General features: G+C 35.4%; 1 protein-coding gene across 4 annotated transcripts in view; it reads left to right on the top strand.

The window, feature by feature from the left end:
• LRP1B (LDL receptor related protein 1B) overlaps positions 1-18,719 on the top strand; it is a 630,666-nt gene that overhangs the window by 451,242 nt on the left and 160,705 nt on the right. For all 4 annotated transcript variants that reach the window (XM_041717598.2, XM_032749504.3, XM_072931733.1 and 1 more), the window contains 7 exons: positions 1,275-1,439; positions 1,961-2,205; positions 8,393-8,524; positions 9,694-9,921; positions 12,796-12,970; positions 13,266-13,360; positions 17,523-17,672. In XM_041717598.2, coding sequence (XP_041573532.2) covers positions 1,275-1,439; positions 1,961-2,205; positions 8,393-8,524; positions 9,694-9,921; positions 12,796-12,970; positions 13,266-13,360; positions 17,523-17,672 — 1,190 coding nt within the window. The remainder of the gene's footprint in view (positions 1-1,274; positions 1,440-1,960; positions 2,206-8,392; positions 8,525-9,693; positions 9,922-12,795; positions 12,971-13,265; positions 13,361-17,522; positions 17,673-18,719) is intronic.

Below are 18,719 nucleotides of genomic sequence, written 5' to 3'. Positions count from 1 at the left end.
TAAAAAGAGGCATCCTGTTGGCAGAAAAATTTGCAGAGAAGTTGCTCAAATTAAATGGTTGGGATGGGAAAAAAAATCAAATCACCACTCTTCTTGAAACTGAAGGTTAATCTGTCTTTTGAAGAGCTAGAAGCAATTGATGCTAAATTATGTTAGAAGTCAGGAAAGAAAAAAATCTTTAAACGCAGATAGGAATATCTCCTCAATCCTTTCACAAATAAATATGAATAAACACTGGTAATTCAAGGAAAAGGGTTGTGTTAGGAGTGCACAAATCCCATTTCTTAGTGGAGGCAGAGCTGCACTCCAGCCTGCAGTGGGGCTGTGCAGGTGTTCTCAGTCCACACCCATACAGATGTGTGCAGATAAATATAACAAAATAACCATCTGTAGATAAACACATCCCCTGTGAACCTCCCTGGCAGCTCAGGTTGAAGGTCTTTTAGTGGGAAATACTTGTCAGAAGTTCTGTTGCAGTCTGGCTCTTTGCAATTAACTCTTTACAACTAACCACAAGTTTTCCTATCAAAAGTATAATTTTCCTTTAACCAGTCTGTGCGTTGTTGAAAATGCAGTAATTTAAGAACAGAGTTTATTTCTGTCTTCTTGGCGATGCTGCTTCTGTTATTTAACAAGACACTTCTTTGGTTATAACAATGAAAATTCTCTTTATTAGAAAAACATTAGAGATGGTATAAAACTGAGAGACAATAATAAAACCTGTCTTTGAAGTTTTCTTAGGTTAATCTGTATAAAATTCATTAGTGACATACCAAAATCCAGAGGTTTTCATTAAAACACTCTTAAGAGTAGCTGAAAATCTCTTGTTTAGCCTGTTCCTCGATCCCTGCTACCTCAAATCACCTTTCTTCCCATTCTCCCCTCCCCATCCTTCTTATCCTTGGATTGCTTTCAAAGGCTCTCATTATAATTTCTGTTAATGAGCTGGGTTTCTAATTATAGAGGGAAGACAAGGCAAGCTGCCACGATATAAATGGACATAGAAAAGGGAATGCTACTAAACCCCTAGGTTTTTTCTTTAAAAGTTCTTTATTTTCATAGTGGCTCTAACTAATAAGGAAATATTGCCTCCATGTTACCCTTAAGAATTTATATGGAGACCCAAATTGATCTGTGTTTAATCCTTTCATTTAAAGTATGTAAACGGTTGAACCTTTTTTCCAACTGTTTTCTCATAAACCATTTCAGATTTTTTTCTTCATGCTTTAATATTTTCTTCTATCCCCCTTTCTTTTTCCTTTTCCTCTCACCAGAATTCTGTTTTGGACAGACTGGGATGCCAATTTCCCTCGCATTGAGTCTGCTTCCATGAGTGGAGCAGAGAGGAAAATCATCTACAAGGACATGGACACTGGAGCCTGGCCCAACGGCCTCACTGTGGATCACTTTGAGAAAAGGATAGTGTGGACAGATGCCAGGTAAAGTGCTCACAGCATCCTTATTGTCACTGAGAAATCCTCGTTCCTCCATGCAGAAATGTGAACTGCAGGCTGAGTGGAATGTAGTTATGGACATTAATTCTGGACACGAAGAGCCCTGGGCAGGCACATGTACAATATGTACATTGATTTAATTGCCCTGCCAGCTGTGGGATCACCCACAGTCCTGGCTCCCTGTGCCTTTCCATGTGTCCTTCCCGACACTCATCCATGCAAGGCCAAGTTAGTTCATTATTTTTTAAAGTTCATGTGAAAGAAAAATGAATTTTCTGTTGTATTTCTCGCAGCATTGAGGTAAATTAAAGCATTATACAAACATTTCATATGTCTGAGTTAATTAATAATATGAATTTAATAATCTACAAAGTTAATGATTGCACTGCAAAAATTCTTTGGTTTTACCACTCTTACAAAGTAAGGTTTTTTTTGTCCAATGTCATAATGGTTGTGTGATATTTATTTTATTTTTACATAATCTTAAATTTGGGGTTGTCTTGTAGATCGGATGCCATTTATTCTGCATTGTATGATGGAACCAGCATGATAGAGATTATACGGGGTCACGAGTATCTTTCTCACCCTTTTGCTGTTTCTTTGTATGGGAGTGAAGTTTATTGGACAGATTGGAGGACCAATACCCTCGCCAAAGCCAATAAATGGACTGGCCAAAATGTCAGTGTAATACAAAAAACAAGTGCTCAGCCATTTGATCTCCAGATTTATCATCCAAGTCGTCAGCCTCAAGGTGAATATTTATAGAATAATTTATTACTGAGGGGGAAAATAAGTATTCTTTTTATACATAAATATCTGTGTATTATTTTGTCTTGACCTGTTGTATTCGGCACTAGATAAAGTCAAAAGTACACAACCCATGTGGCAGAAATTTTTATTGGGTACAAATATATATCCATATATATATGTGTAGGTTACAAAATAGCAATGCTTAAAAAAAAAAGTATGAATTTTTGTTGTGAGATATAACAAAAGACAGCAAATGTTTTATAGGTAAATATTGGAAAGTGAAAAATACCACTAGAGGATGACCACCAATTATTTACAGAATCTTCCATGTTCTCTGGATAAATTTCACCTTTCCTGGCAAGAAGTTGATGTTAATACAATACTATTTTAGAATTTATCTCATTAATACTTGTTGTTGTTCTTTCTTTTTAATACTGAGAAATGATATTTTGTTTTTCTCCTTATCCAGAGTTTGTAGTTCTCAGTAAGGAACTTAGACTTCTATGTTAGTAGGTTGTGAGCAATCTTCATTTGAAAACTTTAAATCCTGACAATTTTGGATGTCTGTAAATGTATTGGAGCCCAGTCCTGCATTAGTTATACGCAGGAAACTATGGTTAAAACTCTAATGTAAATTAGTATCAGCAAGGAAAATTCTACTATACACTAGAAGGCAAAAGATTTGAGGAATGGTCTCACATGGAATAAAGGACGAGCAATGAATGCCACTCGTTGATGGGAAGTGTCCAAGAGTGGTGACAACTGTGGCCTCTCAATATGTGACAGAAATTGTCAGGATTCATTTTTCTTTTATTTTAAAATAAAATAAATTATGCTTTTATTCTAAAATAATAAAGAATGTATATTGAAGATATATGTTACAGGTTTTCAGTGGATTTCAAATCTCTTGGACTTAATCACTCTGAAATAAGCCACTTATTTCCCTTATTCTTCAGAATTTGCTTTTTGGGGCAGAGTAATTTCTTAAAAGCTGTCTGATTTCTGGAAAAGAATATGTGTGCTCAGGCATTTAAAATAGGGGTGGAGTAAATATTCATCTCTGCACACACCTTTCAAATAAGTTTTTTTTTCTTGTTTCTTTTTTCCTTTTGTTTCAGGTTTTTGGATGCTTTTGTTTGGGTGTTTTTGACAAGTTTCTTTTAACTTTAATTTGCAATTTTTTTTCTTTTGATTTAATGGCTCATAACTTTGGGATTTGAGGAACTGTATGAACTGTATTCCATATTTGACGTGTTTAGAGTAGCAGTAAAGTTGGTATTTATCTTTTCTTGCTCTCAGAAAAAGAACTCATTTCTGTTTGGAGTGGGGCCAGACAGCATCTTCAGAGGGATTCTGTAGCCCAGGGAGACATCAGGCAGTATTCCACAGTCACAGATATCTTGGCCCTCAAGCAAATTAAAGCTGTAGAAAGGTCTTCAGTTATTTTTTGCCAAAATCAAGAAGTTCAAGGATCATGTTGTGTAATTGCAGCTTTTAATTTATGATGTAGAAAGCACTGGATTCTGATTTATGTTTGGCATTCTTAGTTTGCTCTAAATTATTGTCTTCCAGCAGGAGCAATTTTTTTCTTCAAATCTGCAGTACCTTTTTAGTTGAGCTAAAGAAATTATGATACTGCCTGATTACTTGTTAAATTTTCCTTTAAATTTGTAGCTATTTTGCAATAAATGAACAAGACAGTGTGCAGGTTAGAACCCTAAAATAAAATTAGGAGTAGATTTACACTGCAAATTGACAATATGAGTAGAGCACTGCATGATGAACATTTTGCATTTTCGTCTCCATCTGGGTCATCTACGTGGGTGAAAGTTTATTAGCTTTTAATACATATATCAAGGAAGTTATTTTGATTGAAATGAAGTAGAGCAGAGCTAAATAAACTCTCCTAGCCTAAAGCAATTTTATTTGAGTCAGTCTAGGACAGATGCTAATTTAAGGTAGCAAAGTTAAAGTGAGATGTTTGTATGGATGATAAGTTCAGCTGTCAGCAAACCATGGGTGATTTTTGGGGAAACTTCTCTCCTAATGCAGAATATTCTCAGGAATGTGAGATTGAGCCCCACTTGTCTTCCCAGAATCAAAGTTGTGTGTCAGGAGTGCTGTTAAATGGCAAACAGGGTTTCTAGGAAGATTTTAAAAAATTTTTCAACTATTGACTATCTTTTAAAAATCCACCTGCTGCAAAGAACAAAGTTTATCTTAGAAGTTGTAGCAGTGCACTACTGAGGATGGTGATAAGAGGGGTAAATACAGAGCATTGAAAGGATCACATCTTGAAAACACAAAGCTGTGAGTTTCTCACACTTTTCCTTTTTTTTTTTTTTTTTCTTCATTTTTCCAAGGCATTAATTTGAATTAAAATGAAAAACCAGACATGGCTATGACATTATTTTTCTTTCTGCAGATTAATTTTTTATCTTGAAATCAGGACAAACAGTACAATAATAAACATAGTATATTGGCACCACTGGGCTCTTTCATAATTATGTAACTTAAGATGAGAAGAACTAAAAAAAACTTATTACTTTGAGATCTTATGTCAACCTTGTATATGTTCTTTTTACTTCAAAACTAGCAGAAAGTTTGGTATGTGTATTATAAATAATGCAAAATATATATACAAAAAATGTATATTATTATTTTACTTATATTTATAGTATATATGTTTTATAGATATATAATAACATATGTTTTTCTGAGCTTTTTCAAGAATTGTGATTTGTTCTTAGAGTATTCCTGTTTGTTTAGTTTTGTGGTGAATATGAACTGACTAATTTTTGAAATGAATGTTTAAAAACTGAAACAGAGTGATTAGAGGAAATAAATATATAGTTTAGAACTTGCACATCTGATCAGTCCTAATCTGTAAATTTTAAAGATTAAAATAAGCAGATATAATCAGGCAGTATAAAGATTTAACTTGGCTGAGTACTTTGGTCTTAGGAAAAGCAATTCTATTGGAAGTATTGACAGTGAGCAGAGGATTTGATCTGTAACTGGTTTTAAATATGAGTGGGAATCGATTGTCAGCAATTTGAAAGCACCTTTTGATGTGACTGTAGTGCAGATATTTGAAGGTTTAGGCAGAATTCAAACATTTTTTGCTCTGTTAAAGTGCAAGATCAAACTTTGTCTTGCTGAAATCTGGTGCCACAAAGGGACAAGCTCAGCATGAAGATAATGCAGGGGATAAGTTGGCCATAGGAAATGCATATTGAGAGGTTGTCAGAGTAAGTTTTCGTTTGTCAGCTGGTGATGGAATGTCTGAGGGGGTTGTTTTTAAGGGTTACTGGTCAAGAAAAATAAGCATTTTGTTTAAATGAAGTTTTAGAGAGCAGCCAGGAAGCAATGTGACAACCCTGACGTGTGTACACCTGTGCACAGCACTGTGAGACAAACAGACTGACAAGCAATCAGCACTGCAAATCAATCAAATAATGAAAAAGGCTGGCCAGTCAGGGAAAATGCCAGATCTGTGGCTTGCTGTGATCAAAAGGGAAATAGATTGGTGGAAATGATTAGGAAAGGAATAAAGCAGCACAGGTAGTGAACTGTGGTGCTGTATAAATCCATATCACTCCCACAGCTGGAATAATGTATACAGATCATATCCAGCACATCAATAAAGCCTGACTAGCTGATCAAGAGTATGGGACAGGTTTTGCTCTGGGGACAGGTTGGCTGATGCTGCTGGAAATTCCATTTATAGACAGGCTTCTGTATGGTGGCAGCCTGTGAAATCATAAATGGCACGGAAAAGGTGAGTAACAAATGCTTATGAGGTTATTCAAAATAGAAATAGAAGTGTTAGAATGAGCACAAGAAATAAAAAAAGCCAAATGTTTGAAAGTCAGAGCAATAACAATGTGCCCTTAGGAGAATTAGTTTTTATTAGGAAATAAAGAGCAGGCTTAGCTGTTATTCCATGAAATCAGTATGAATATGAAAGGAATATATAAATATGTGCTGCTAGAAGTAATGTTTAGATCATGGTACTTTGCTCCTAGAGTGGTGCATTCATGTGGAAACAAACACATCTGCTTTATAACATTTATTTTCCTACCAATTTTGTGCTCTGTGCAATATGGAGGGAGTTGTGATGTGAACAGTACACAAATTGCACTGGGTGCTTGGAGCACACTTGAACTACAACACTTTCTTTAAAATCATTAACAAACATGCCTTTTATTTTTTTCTTCTGTCTGTTCCTCTTTTTTAAATTCCATATATTCCATTCCATAAAGCCCTATTTGCCTGGAAAGACAATGCAGGGATTAATTATTCTTAGGCCCAAAGTAAATCCTTGTCAGAGATAGTTGTATGCATACAGAAAGGTTGAGATTCCACAGAAATTAATGCTCTGTATTGGCAAATAAAGGAAAGGAAATGCTTCTCTGCAAAACACAAGACTAGATTTTTACTGTCTTGCAGCACCTGTGAAAAAAATTTGCCAAAAAATTGCAGGAGGTTGAATCTCTAGCTGGTCTCCTGATATCCCTTTACAGCATAAATGATTCTATGATCTCCTTCACAATATTTTCAAAACTCCAAGTTGTTCTTTGTTCCTGATGTGTACTTCATAGGGATAGATGACTTCTCTCTACTAATAGTTTATTAATAATTGGAAAGGCTCCCTGAGCCTTGATAACTTCAAGGTTTTTTCTTCAACTTTTTTCTTTTTCTTCCACATGAAGTTGTGACCTTCTTACAAGAGATCTCCCCAGATTTTCTCTGGGTTCCTATTGATACAAGAACAGTGATGTTAAATAAACATTCCTCTTTTTTAGTCCCTGGGAAAGGCTGAGTGGCTTCCAGTGCTGCCAGTGCTTAAAAGGGGCAAATGGGATGATTTTATAGAAAAATATTAAAAGCCTGGGTTGTTTCTTTTTTTTTTGGGGTGGCGGGGGAGTTTGTTTTTGGTTTTGTTTTTTTTTTAAATAGAATAATGGCTACAATTGTAATTATCCTGTTTATGCAAGATTTTGAAAGCTTCTTTCTTCCCACAGTATGGGTTAGACAAGTAAGTAGTTAAAGGATTCAGGAACTCCTGGATAAATTTGAGGAAGCATGCACTGGTGGAAAAAAAATGGTTCATGAAGAAAAGTTGGTATTCAAATTTTAGTGATTGAACTTGAGGCAAATTTATTTTTTAAGGAAATTCATACATTAGATTGCTGTGGTTATCTAGTTGCTTGTACTGCAGACTAGCACAATATTAGAGGAATATATTCTACACTAATTGGTTTTTTTAATTATAAGTTTGTCTTTGAGTCAGTCAATCTCACTTCCCTTGTCATCAGTGTTAATTTTCAAAGGGTTTTTTCTTACAAAAGGAAGAGTCAACATTACTTTCTGTTTTTGCTTGAAATGTCTCTTCAGCAGTGCTCTGGAGCTTTGGGGTTTATAACAAGGAATGAAGATGATAAGAACCATTTCCAGGTTTTGTAAGGCTAAGAGGGTCCTCCCTGGTCAGCTTTCTTCCTGCTCTTTAAAGCAGTTTTAGCACATCTTATTCTATCACTGAGCTATAGGAAGCAACTTCTGAAAACCTACACTTAGGAGAATTTTACTTTGAAAAAAGCAGAAATACTTTCCTGTGTTTTTTTGGTTTGTTGTGGTTTTTTTTCCCCTTTCAGATTCTATTTCTGTGCTAGATTTCCAACTAATATTCCAGTAATGAAATCAAATTGAGAAGAAAATTGAATTTACCATAGTCCATCTCATAATCTAAGCTTTGCCAAATGTTTTCACACAATTAAATCTGTTTTTCAGGTCCACATCATATTGACTTTTTTTTTTTTTCCGCGTGTCTTGATTAGGCGTGTAAGTTTTAAATCTTATGGAAAGGTTGCAAAATTAATATTGCCGTGGGAAAATTATATCCAGTGGCTTCCTAAAGTTACAGTTATAAACTGTGGCTGTATTAACAAAACAAAAAATTAAATATATGTATTATATATATATGTATATGTATATAAATAAATATATATATATATTCTTGCACTAGAGTTGAATATTAGCCTGTAAAAATTATTAGAGAACAAGCTGAGCTAATCACTTAGGCTGTTTGTCTTCAGACAGAATTTTTCCCCTCTCCCAGCTGTTTGACAAGCCTTGGTTTGAACAAGTGTTTTTACATGTTGTGTGTTTCAATGGTTTTGTTCCAGCTCCCAACCCATGTTCTGCTAACGAGGGCAGGGGTCCCTGCTCTCACATGTGTCTGATCAATCACAACAGAAGTGCTGCCTGTGCCTGTCCACACCTGATGAAACTGTCTTCAGACAAAAAGACATGTTATGGTAAGTTTTCCTCCAACAGCCTGGCAATTGCATTGATTTTAGAATCAATGAGCAAATGAATGTTAAAAATAAAATCTCAACAGTGCTTTTTAATGGTGAATTTTAAAGGAGAAGCTGCTTTTTGAGAATCGATGACTTATTTTAATAGTTGAGGTCTGTGGGGCTTTGATATTTGCTGCCACAGCTGTTCCTTTGTGCTGCTGGGGTGTGTGTGATGTGTTCATAAAATTTATCTCTGCAAAACAGAAAGCTTTATACTGAAAAGTGCATCATCCCAGCATTCCCAGTCAGGTAAGCTGAATAACAAAAAGATGCTTAATAGCTTAAATCCCTACCTGCTCTAGAGTTGTCTTAGTTTCATTTTCAAGGATTAAAAAACAAAGAGTAAATATTAGAAGTGCATCCTTGCAGGGGAGTTTTATAAAAAAAACTGCAATACACACTTTTAAGCTCTAAAAGCCCTTGAAATGTCAAATAACCGTGTGTATTATCTATAAAACCTTGTACTAAATAATCCTTTTTACTGTTGATTTATAACATTCAAGAAATAGAAAAGAAAGTAATATTTTGGCATGTCACGGATATTGCAGTAAAAGTTACTTTTACTGTTCATTTACAGGTGGTTGCTCCAACTATTCAGAGTTTTGAGATTAAAAAGAGAGCTCTGCTTTGCCTTTAATTCATCATCCTTTTTCCCTAGTGAAGGTGTGAATTAGAATAACCAATTTGCCCTCTTTGCTTTTCACACACAGACATTTGCTGTTGGCATCACTTCCCTTTTACAGAGAATCTGATACCCTGAGATACCAAATGTTAATATCTGTTACAATGTGCAGGTGAAACAGGATTTGTTTGAGTGGACTAAAGGGGGTGAAATGTTTAAAATAACAATTTCAACATTTTTTTTCTTTTACACTCATAAGACCATATTGATTTAGAGGCATGACAATAATGTCCAATATACAGAATTCTTATATTTTTTCTGTGATTTTTATGCTCTATAACATTCTGTCTCAAGTGTCACTAGGCTGCAGGTTTTCTGGTGCTGTTTAATCACATATATAAATGTCATCTACACATTTGTAAAGTGCTCTCAAATGAATTACTTTGATTTCTGTTAGAGATGTTACGAAGAGGATGAGGAATGACGTTTTCCCTTTTTCTAACAGAAAGAAAGAAGTTTCTTCTTTATGCAAGGCGTTCAGAAATAAGAGGGGTGGACATAGAAAACCCATATTTCAACTTCATCACTGCCTTCACAGTTCCTGACATTGATGATGTGACAGTCATAGATTTTGATGCTGTTGAGGAACGTTTGTACTGGACTGATGTGAAAACACAGACCATCAAACGTGCCTTCATCAACGGGACTGGCTTAGAAACCATTATTTCAAGAGGTAAACAGCACAGCATTGAAGTAAAAATAATTCCTTCTAGGGAAACGAGCATGCTAAAATAGGAGCATGCAGGTTCTTGGTATGCGTACCTTGCCCTGGTATTGGATAATTGATCTAAACAATAAGCAAGCAGAATTTGCTTTAGGATACTGGTTCACTTTATTGATTGATAATTCAATTTTATGTAAACAAATTGAGATGTAATTTTGCATTGATTTTGTACAAGATTGAAATGTGTAGTAAAAAAAAAAAAAAAAAGGAAATTAATGACTTGAAGGTAAAAAGAATAAAGAAAAAAAGCAGAAGCACAGTATCCTGACATAGCTTTGCACTGAGGAATTTCCTGTGTCCTTTGGCTACCTATGTTGAGCTAGAAATGAAATTGGCTCTTTCAGGGTTCTTTTCTTTTTCTAGTCCATGTAAATCTCTCAGCTTTGGGACCATTGGTGAATCCACAACATGGCAGACTGGTAATTTTGGTTTGGGTTTTTTGGTTTTGTTTTTTTTTTTTTCTGTACAGAATATGTACATAAGTATAGAAACTTAATGAATATAAAGTCTATATCTGATTGCTTCAACAGAAAGTTCAAGTAGCCCTGGTACTGAAGTTAAAACCATTTTTTGTCCTTGGTTACATTTGTTTTTTGTTTCCAACCACTGTCAATTCCCCTCCTTGAAGCACTCATTGTTCTACTTTGTAATGTACCTACCTGCTTGAAAATCGGAAAAACCGATTATGTGAAAGCAAATTTTGCTAACTCTGGTTCCCCAAGAGCTAAGGAATGTTTGGTGGGGAAGAAGAGAAAAGAAATAGCTGAGTTATTTAAGATCAGACCTTTTCTGACTTGGAGAACAAATAAACCATACACTTGATTCTTGATTATCTGGGGGCTTCAGAAAATAAATAGTTCAAGCTCTGCCCCTTGTGTCATTTTAGAAGAAATTACTTCTGTGTTAACACATTTTGGGAAATGTTTGGACAAAAATGGCAATTTCCCCATTTTCTAGACTGTGAATTCATTTATTTTTGTGTGGCTACTTTTTCTTTTCCCCTGCTATTTCCGAGAAAACTTTATTAACTATCAGATATGTTTTTCAGTCCCAGTAAAGAGAACAAGGCTTAGAATGCCTCCTAGAGATCTTTATATCAGGAATTCAGGTGCCCAACAGAGGGACTTGTTGCTGGCTTTTTTTCAAAAAGTAGTAGAATAAAAATGTTGTTTATTATTGAAAAACCACTGAACTTGTCAAGGAACTTAATGAAACCAAAAGAAATCTACTATTCTTTCATATTCCTTTTATTATATGGTAGCTTCTGTGGTAGTTTTCTGTGGCTTGGTTTGTTTTGTTTTGATTTCTTTTTTGTTTTTTTTTTTTTTTTTTTGTTCCAGATGTAACATTCATATAATAAGTTTGAGAAAATTACAATGTTCTGGTATATCAAAATGGTGTAAAGACTATTTATTATGTATAAACTATCTCATTTGCTTACAGTTATATTTTTATACTTCTTATAAGAATATAAGAAACTTTGTAATAATGGGATTCTCGTTGGGTGAAGTCTTATGCCAGTGTCACAAAGATGCCAAGTCATGCTTTAATCTTTCTAAGAGTATAAAATTATTATTTCCTAGATTCTACAAGAAAAAAAAATAAAAACAAACAAACAAACAAACAAAAAACAAACCAAAAAACCCACAAAAAAACAGAAACAACCCACAAAAAAACAGAAAGGCAGGGGAGCAATTTAAAATGGGTCAAGGACTGTGTGTTTGGTGTCCTTCATGCATTCTGTGAGGTTGGCAAACTTCCTAATGCCCAATCACTGCTCAGCCTTTTGGACCTGCAAACCAGTCCTCAGCCACTTCCATGTCAGTTTGTCAAGGGCAATAATCCTGTCAGGGCAAATTACCATGTTGAGTTGACAGGAGATGTGTATAAATGATGAATTATAATGAATCACTGAATCACCCTTGGCCTGCTTCCTTCTCCACAAAGATGCCAACCAGTGTTAACTCAGGGCAAAGGGGTGTGTTGGGACCTAGAGATGGAGCAGTGACTTTACACCCAGTATTTCAGGCAGATTTTAACACAGATTGACATTTCTTTAAATACCTTGCTAAGGAAGACCATCAAGTTACCAAATCACTCACATCATACTCCTGTTTTGCTGCCTCAGGTAATTCTGGTGCTGTGACCCTCAGCCCCCCACAGCTGCTCCTTCATGGGGAAGGGAACCAGAAGGGAAAAGTGAACAAAGTCTTGTATATCTTATAAAAAACAACCACTTAATATGAAAAGTAAAAGCTGTGAACACCAGGAAAACAAAATAAAGAATGCTTCCCATTGGCTGACAGATGTTTTGCCATATCGAAGAAGGCTCCTGCCTTTATTCCTTTTTTACTTTTGAAGCCTTCAAAAGTAAAACCAGTAAACCTCTCGAGTGACACGGGTACTTAAAAGCTACAGGACTATGCTATAGACCAGTGCTTTTAATCCAGATCCTTTGTACTGAGCCTTTGTGGAGCTGAAGAAGGAAGGAAGCTTTTAAATTTCAGCATAGCATTGTTTTAGAATGCCACTGAGCAGTAAATGCTTTCTGAAGTAGAAAAACACAATGCAGAAGTTCAGCATCTCTGATTAATTTTTTGGGACAATAGGTTTCATGCTGTGAATATTCAGTGTGATTTTCATGTTCTTAGTGTATCAGGCTCAGGAAGAAAAATTAAAATTTTTAGTTCTTGCCAACTAGTTAATAAATACATCTGAACAGAATATTGCGTATTGTTAACACACTGTAGAATATTTTTTTTAACCCTAACACTGACAACAATCTAGAAAGAAAATCAAACAACCTGCTTTCTCTTTCTGCAGATATTCAGAGTATCAGAGGTCTTGCAGTGGATTGGATATCCCGTAATTTATATTGGATTAGCTCAGAATTTGATGAAACACAAATTAACGTGGCACATTTGGATGGTTCCTTGAAAACCTCAATCATCCATGGAATTGACAAACCCCAGTGTCTTGCAGTTCACCCAGTAAAAGGGTAATGTATCCATGGCTGTGATAAACAAACTGCAGTAAAGCTCATCAGAAGATGGCTCTTCACTTATATTTTAAGTTTGGCCATTCTGCTTTCTTTCCAACCTAAAAGCATGAATTTTAAAAATTTTACTGAAAATATCTTGACTGAATGCTTCCTTTAGAAAGCTGCTGATTAAATCATGTGGCTATTAGTTGTGCACTTTGTCTCCTAAGCTGGTGAATGTTTTCACTGCTGACTCATTAGAAACACTGTGTGCACAACGCAATATTGTAAATATGTAAATTCTCTTCTTCAGGAAGCTGTACTGGACGGATGGCAACACAATCAACATGGCAAACATGGATGGCAGCAACAGTAAAATACTCTTTCAGAATCAAAAAGATCCTGTTGGTAAATACCTTTTTTCCTGTTTCTTTTTTAATGGAGAGTGATCTGTTATGGACATTATCTTGAATTTCTATTTAAATGTACAATGATGTTTTTCATGTACAGTGATAAGAACAGACATAAAGATATGAACAACACTCGTGTTACTGTTGTGTTTCACAATTTAAGTTGGTTTTGGCCTGTTCTAACTGAAATCCACTGATTTAGTGGAGTATTATTGACTTCTAAGACTATAGTAGACTGAAGGAGAGCCCATCCCTATTTCCCCATATTTGTATCATGGTTACAAAAATGTGGAGGTCAGGGTTTGAATAAGTCATGGATATATGTGAGAGGATGCTTTGTGTACAAATGTGGATCCTTCCTCTCCAGATTCTCAGCTGCATAATCAAAATATAAACTGGCCTTCACCTTTTCACACAGAGAAAAAAGCCGCAGTTTAAGCATGCATTTCATATTATGACAGCCTCAGTATTAGCATTTGGGGATTCACATAGCCTGATGATAAATTATGGCACTAGGGAAAAAAAAGGAAAAAAGTTATTTCTATGTATATTTTTTCGTTTTATTCAAGTCTCTTTTGGTAGATAATTTCATTCTTTAGAGACTTAAAGTAGTTCTGTCAATTATTGCTGCCTTGTTAATGGACCACCAATAAAGTGATTTTAAAACATTTATTTTTTTAAAACGGAATGCAAGCAAGTGAAGTGAAAGTGATGTAAAGAATTCAATAAATTTGGCATAAGAGACGCATTACATGCATTTTACACCCTAAATTCAATTAATTTTTTGTAGATTACTTGATAACTGTTTTATTGTTGATAAGATTATCTGTCTATCCACTTGAAGAGACAATTAACTATTTTACATTTTTATCTAGAGAGAAAAGAGTGGCAAACCCACTAATTTTAAGGTGAAGAACAAGCACTTTTAAGACCATAAGAACAATATTAAGGACAGCTGTGTGCAAAACTTTGCTCTGAATATTTTGTGTTCGGAGATCTCAAGGTCCTAAATCACAATGCTTAGAGTTTCCAATATCAAACTGAATTAAAATATATGCAAAATGCTAGTTTCAATGGTTTAAATGTTTTTTTTACCATTAACATAAGACAGTCCCATGCTAAGAACAACAAAACCTTTAAGGTTTAGAAAGTAGCAGTTATAAAACCTTAATTTAATATGTCATTTGTGCACTGAGAAAATTATCTTTTTCTATAAGTGGAGCTCTAATTCATGCAGTGCTAATTTTGAATGTTTGGGGAGTTCTCAGGTAGATTACTGAAAAAGACAAATATCCATTTTATTAGAGTTGGATATCCGGGTAACTGATTTAATTTTCTTGATGCAAAATTTCAGAATTTGAAAAATAAGGGAATTTTCCAATCTGTGACCTGAATTAAAACTGATGGATTTATTTTTCCTATTTGAGTTCCATCAAAACAAGGAGACAATTTTTCAAATACAGTATTTTCTATTACCAAGAGTATTTTTAGTTTGGAAATTTTGGGAACTCATAGTTTTAGGAAGATAGATGGTGTCATTTATGTTTATCTTAACTGGTACAAACTACTTATGGTTTGCTGGTCCATTCTGCAGTTCTAAAAGTCTCCAGTGCTAACACATATATTTATTGATACAAAAACTGGCCATTGTAGTGCCAGCAATCTGTCTTCTTAGGAATTCAGAATTCATGCTTAATTTTGTACTTTGTTGGGCAAATCATTTGCCCATTTGAATTCCCTGAGAGCAATATTGTCCAATCCTGATGCTCGGATTCACTTTAGCTGCTCATAAAGTTTAAGCCAGTCACCTACACTTGAATTCATCATGAATATCTGTGATGCTTATTGCATATAAACCACTTGTTTTCATTAGTAAAGCAGGGCAATTCCTGAAAAAAATCTAATTTAACATGTTCTACCTACATTGGAAATAACATAGTTTTGCAAAGCTTGGTAATAGATGGAAAGTATTTGGGGGAGAACAATGAGCTAGACTTGTGCAGAGGGAGACAGGAACGTTTTTCATGTCAGTTGCTGCTGTGTAGTTGGAGTGCCTGTGTGAAGAAACACCAGCTGGATATCTGAAGTATAAAAGCAGTCAGGACAGGACAGTAATTGCTGCTCAGCTGGCATTGGCAGTGCCTCACAAACAGATCCCACCCAGGTGCAATCTGTGGGCAGCTGCTCGTGGGCAGGAGCTGGGCAGGTCCCAAAGCTGCACATCTCGGAGCAGGGGACACCTTCCTGCTGGTGTATTCCCTGTTAACCCACACTGATCTTCCCAGGGAATTCCCTGTGCTGGGAATTCCCTGTGCTGTGCCTGTCTCCAGGATTCCCTGTGCTCTCTGCTGGTTGTACAACGTGAGGATGTGACGCTGTGAGATGAGACTCCTGAAGGCACTTCTCCACATCCTCTCCCCAGCGTGTGATGTTTCCTCCTGGGTGAAACCCTTGCAGAGAGGTGGAAGGGAAGATCAGTCCCTGCAAAGGTGTGGGAATCCAGGGCTTCCCTCTGGCTGCCCTGGCAGGTCTGGGACCCTGGCAGGGGTCAGGAACCCCCCTGGACAGAGCCCCCAGACACACTGTCTGTGATCTCTGTCCATGGAAAAGAGTTTTCAATCTTACAGGATGAATTACAAGCTCTGAGTGTTTGATATGAGTAATAAATAAGTGTGACATGGGTGCAAAAGTAAAATTTTAGGATTCTAGATTAGGGGTCCAAAGGGGACAAGACGGAGGAAATTGGGTGTGTCTTGTCCTTTTTCTCCTTCTTCATGCCCTCCATGTTTCACTGTGGTGTTGGCATTTTTCTGTTGGTTCAGGCTGGGGACACACTGTCCAACGTAGGTGACAGATATTGGCACATTATTGTAAATCCAGCACAGGTAGTTTGTGGTATTTAATGTTTGTAACATCCCACTGAGGGCAGAGCCCCACACGCTGCCCTGCAGGACAGAGCTGCGGCAGGGCAGCAGAACATGTTAGAGATAAACAGAATAAACAGCCTTGAAACTAGCACAGACCAATAATGGCTTCTGCTTTGGCAATGGGGCTGAAAGACAGAGACTTTCTGCAATCTCGGAATTATCAATACCACAGATTCCGATACAAAGGGACTGGGAAGGTGTTTTTCAGAAGCTCAGAAAGCAGACACTTTTTGGCCTGCCATGTCCAACGTGCATGAAGAAATAGTGACACGATGGCAGCTGTGAGGGCTGCAGCTCATGGCACTGCTCTCTCCTGTCAGGGTTTGCAAAACAGCTTTCCACAGGATGAAAAAGACTACAGTGCAATATCCAGAGCTTGACCCATGCAGTGAAATACACTAATTTTTTGGCAACTTGTTGCTGGGTACTTAGCATGAGTTCTGGGAAAGCTGGAGCAGCAAAGCAAATTGTTATGGCGGGTATTGTTACCATGCCAAGAATATTTCACTGTGGAAAATCTCCTGCTACCACTTCTTGAACATTTTTAAAGGATTACAGAAGTCTGAAATGCATTATCTCCTAGTTCTTTACCCTTACTTTCAGAAAATGCTATACTTTATTCATTTAGTAGCTTATTTTGCAAGTATCTTTATGTTGACAGTTCTCTTGCTTCAAACTCCAAAGAACTGATTATGAGGTCAGTTCACTATGAATCAAAATGAAAAGTAATACTATAAATTTATCAGGAGTTTGGATTAGATTTTGGTATTTCATCATCCTAAGCAGGGAGGGAACAGACTTTTTATAGTTCTGAATCACAAATAGTACGTTGTTTACCAAGTCTCTGTGTATTCATAATTTTAAAATATAAATGATGGATTCTGGTTTGCATTTACAAGTTGCTAATAACCTTGCTTAGGACCTCAGCTTATTCAAGTAATTCTTCATTGTCAGACAATGGTCTTTCATCAGTCAGTCATTGATTTTGGTAACTGCTGAAAGAAATAAAAGGCACTAATCTTTCCAAAAGCCCTTTTTTTTTTTTTGTTGGAAATGACCAAGTTCAGTTTTCTCTTTTTCTTTTTTTTTTTTAAGTGTAATTAGATGAGTGACTAGATAACATAATTGTGTGTGTATATATTTCTAAAATGCACTTTCATAATGAAAACAGCTTAACAATAAATGCATATCATCCATTAAAGCCACAGTTAAAGTTGAATGCATTAATTACAGGTTTATCAATAGATTATGGGGAGAACAAGCTTTACTGGATCAGTTCAGGAAATGGAACCATAAGTAGATGCAATTTGGATGGTGGTAATCTTGAAATAATTGAATCAATGAAAGAAGAGTTAACAAAAGCCACAGCTTTAACCATTATGGGTAAGTCCAGTGATAATATTTTTTTAATTATTCAAAGCTAATTAATAATGAAATATAAAAAGCTTAGGGAAGTTATTGTTGGTGTTATGTAAATAATACATTCACAAGTCAGACTGTGTTGCCCATGAAGTTCTTTATGTTCAGTTGAACAGTTTGCAATCTCTATTACAAGGATATTTCTAAATGTAGACTTGCATATATATATATATACATATATATATGGAATGAAGGTAACAAATTGATTGCTTATATTTACTACAGTCACATGTAAAGAATTTTAAAAGGGGAAGGACCTGTCATGCTGTTTATTACACAGAATTATCCATGATGTGTTTCCTCTTCTCAATCCCTCCAATTTAGTTCAGAATATTCCTGCTTTCTTGGATTGCCTGGCACTTTGAGAAGACTTTTTGGGTTATGAATTGATAATTGAGGATTTGGATTTTCAGATGTCTGCTCATATTCCATGTATTAAATTGATTTAAAAAAAAATATTCTATTTGTTACACTACATAAATATGAGATTTTTAGGATGTTCAAAAACATCAGAAAAATCAAAAGAACAGTAGCATAAGGAAAAATGAAAAAAAAATCAGCTAATTGTAGATAACTGAATATTATTAAAATATTGCTTCATTGACTTTTTCTCATATGCATCTTTAGCTCTTGGTTCTTGCTGTATCTGGGACAGAGTGTAGTAAGAAATTCCAGTTTGACTCAGAATTTATGCTTATGCTTCTGCATTTTTAGAGATGACAGAGCTTTCCATGTTTCCTACAAATTACTGACTATTCTGGTTCATTTAAAAATCATTTATATTTATCTTGGATATTAAAAAAAAAGTTCAATTGATAAACAGACTTTTGTGGGGATGAGTGAGATATCAACAGCCAGTCTTTTTATGAAATATTTTTATATTATTAATTTTTATATTTAGTATATTTTTAAATGTTTTCATATTCTCTTATTATTGTTATAATTTTCTTATTTTTAATATTTTATTATTTTTCTGTTATTATTAAATATTTTATTTGATTTACTAATCAA

The sequence above is a fragment of the Taeniopygia guttata genome, chromosome 7, assembly GCF_048771995.1.
Source record: "Taeniopygia guttata chromosome 7, bTaeGut7.mat, whole genome shotgun sequence".
Classification (NCBI taxonomy): domain Eukaryota; kingdom Metazoa; phylum Chordata; class Aves; order Passeriformes; family Estrildidae; genus Taeniopygia; species Taeniopygia guttata.
This window is presented reverse-complemented; position numbering and strand designations above follow the sequence as displayed.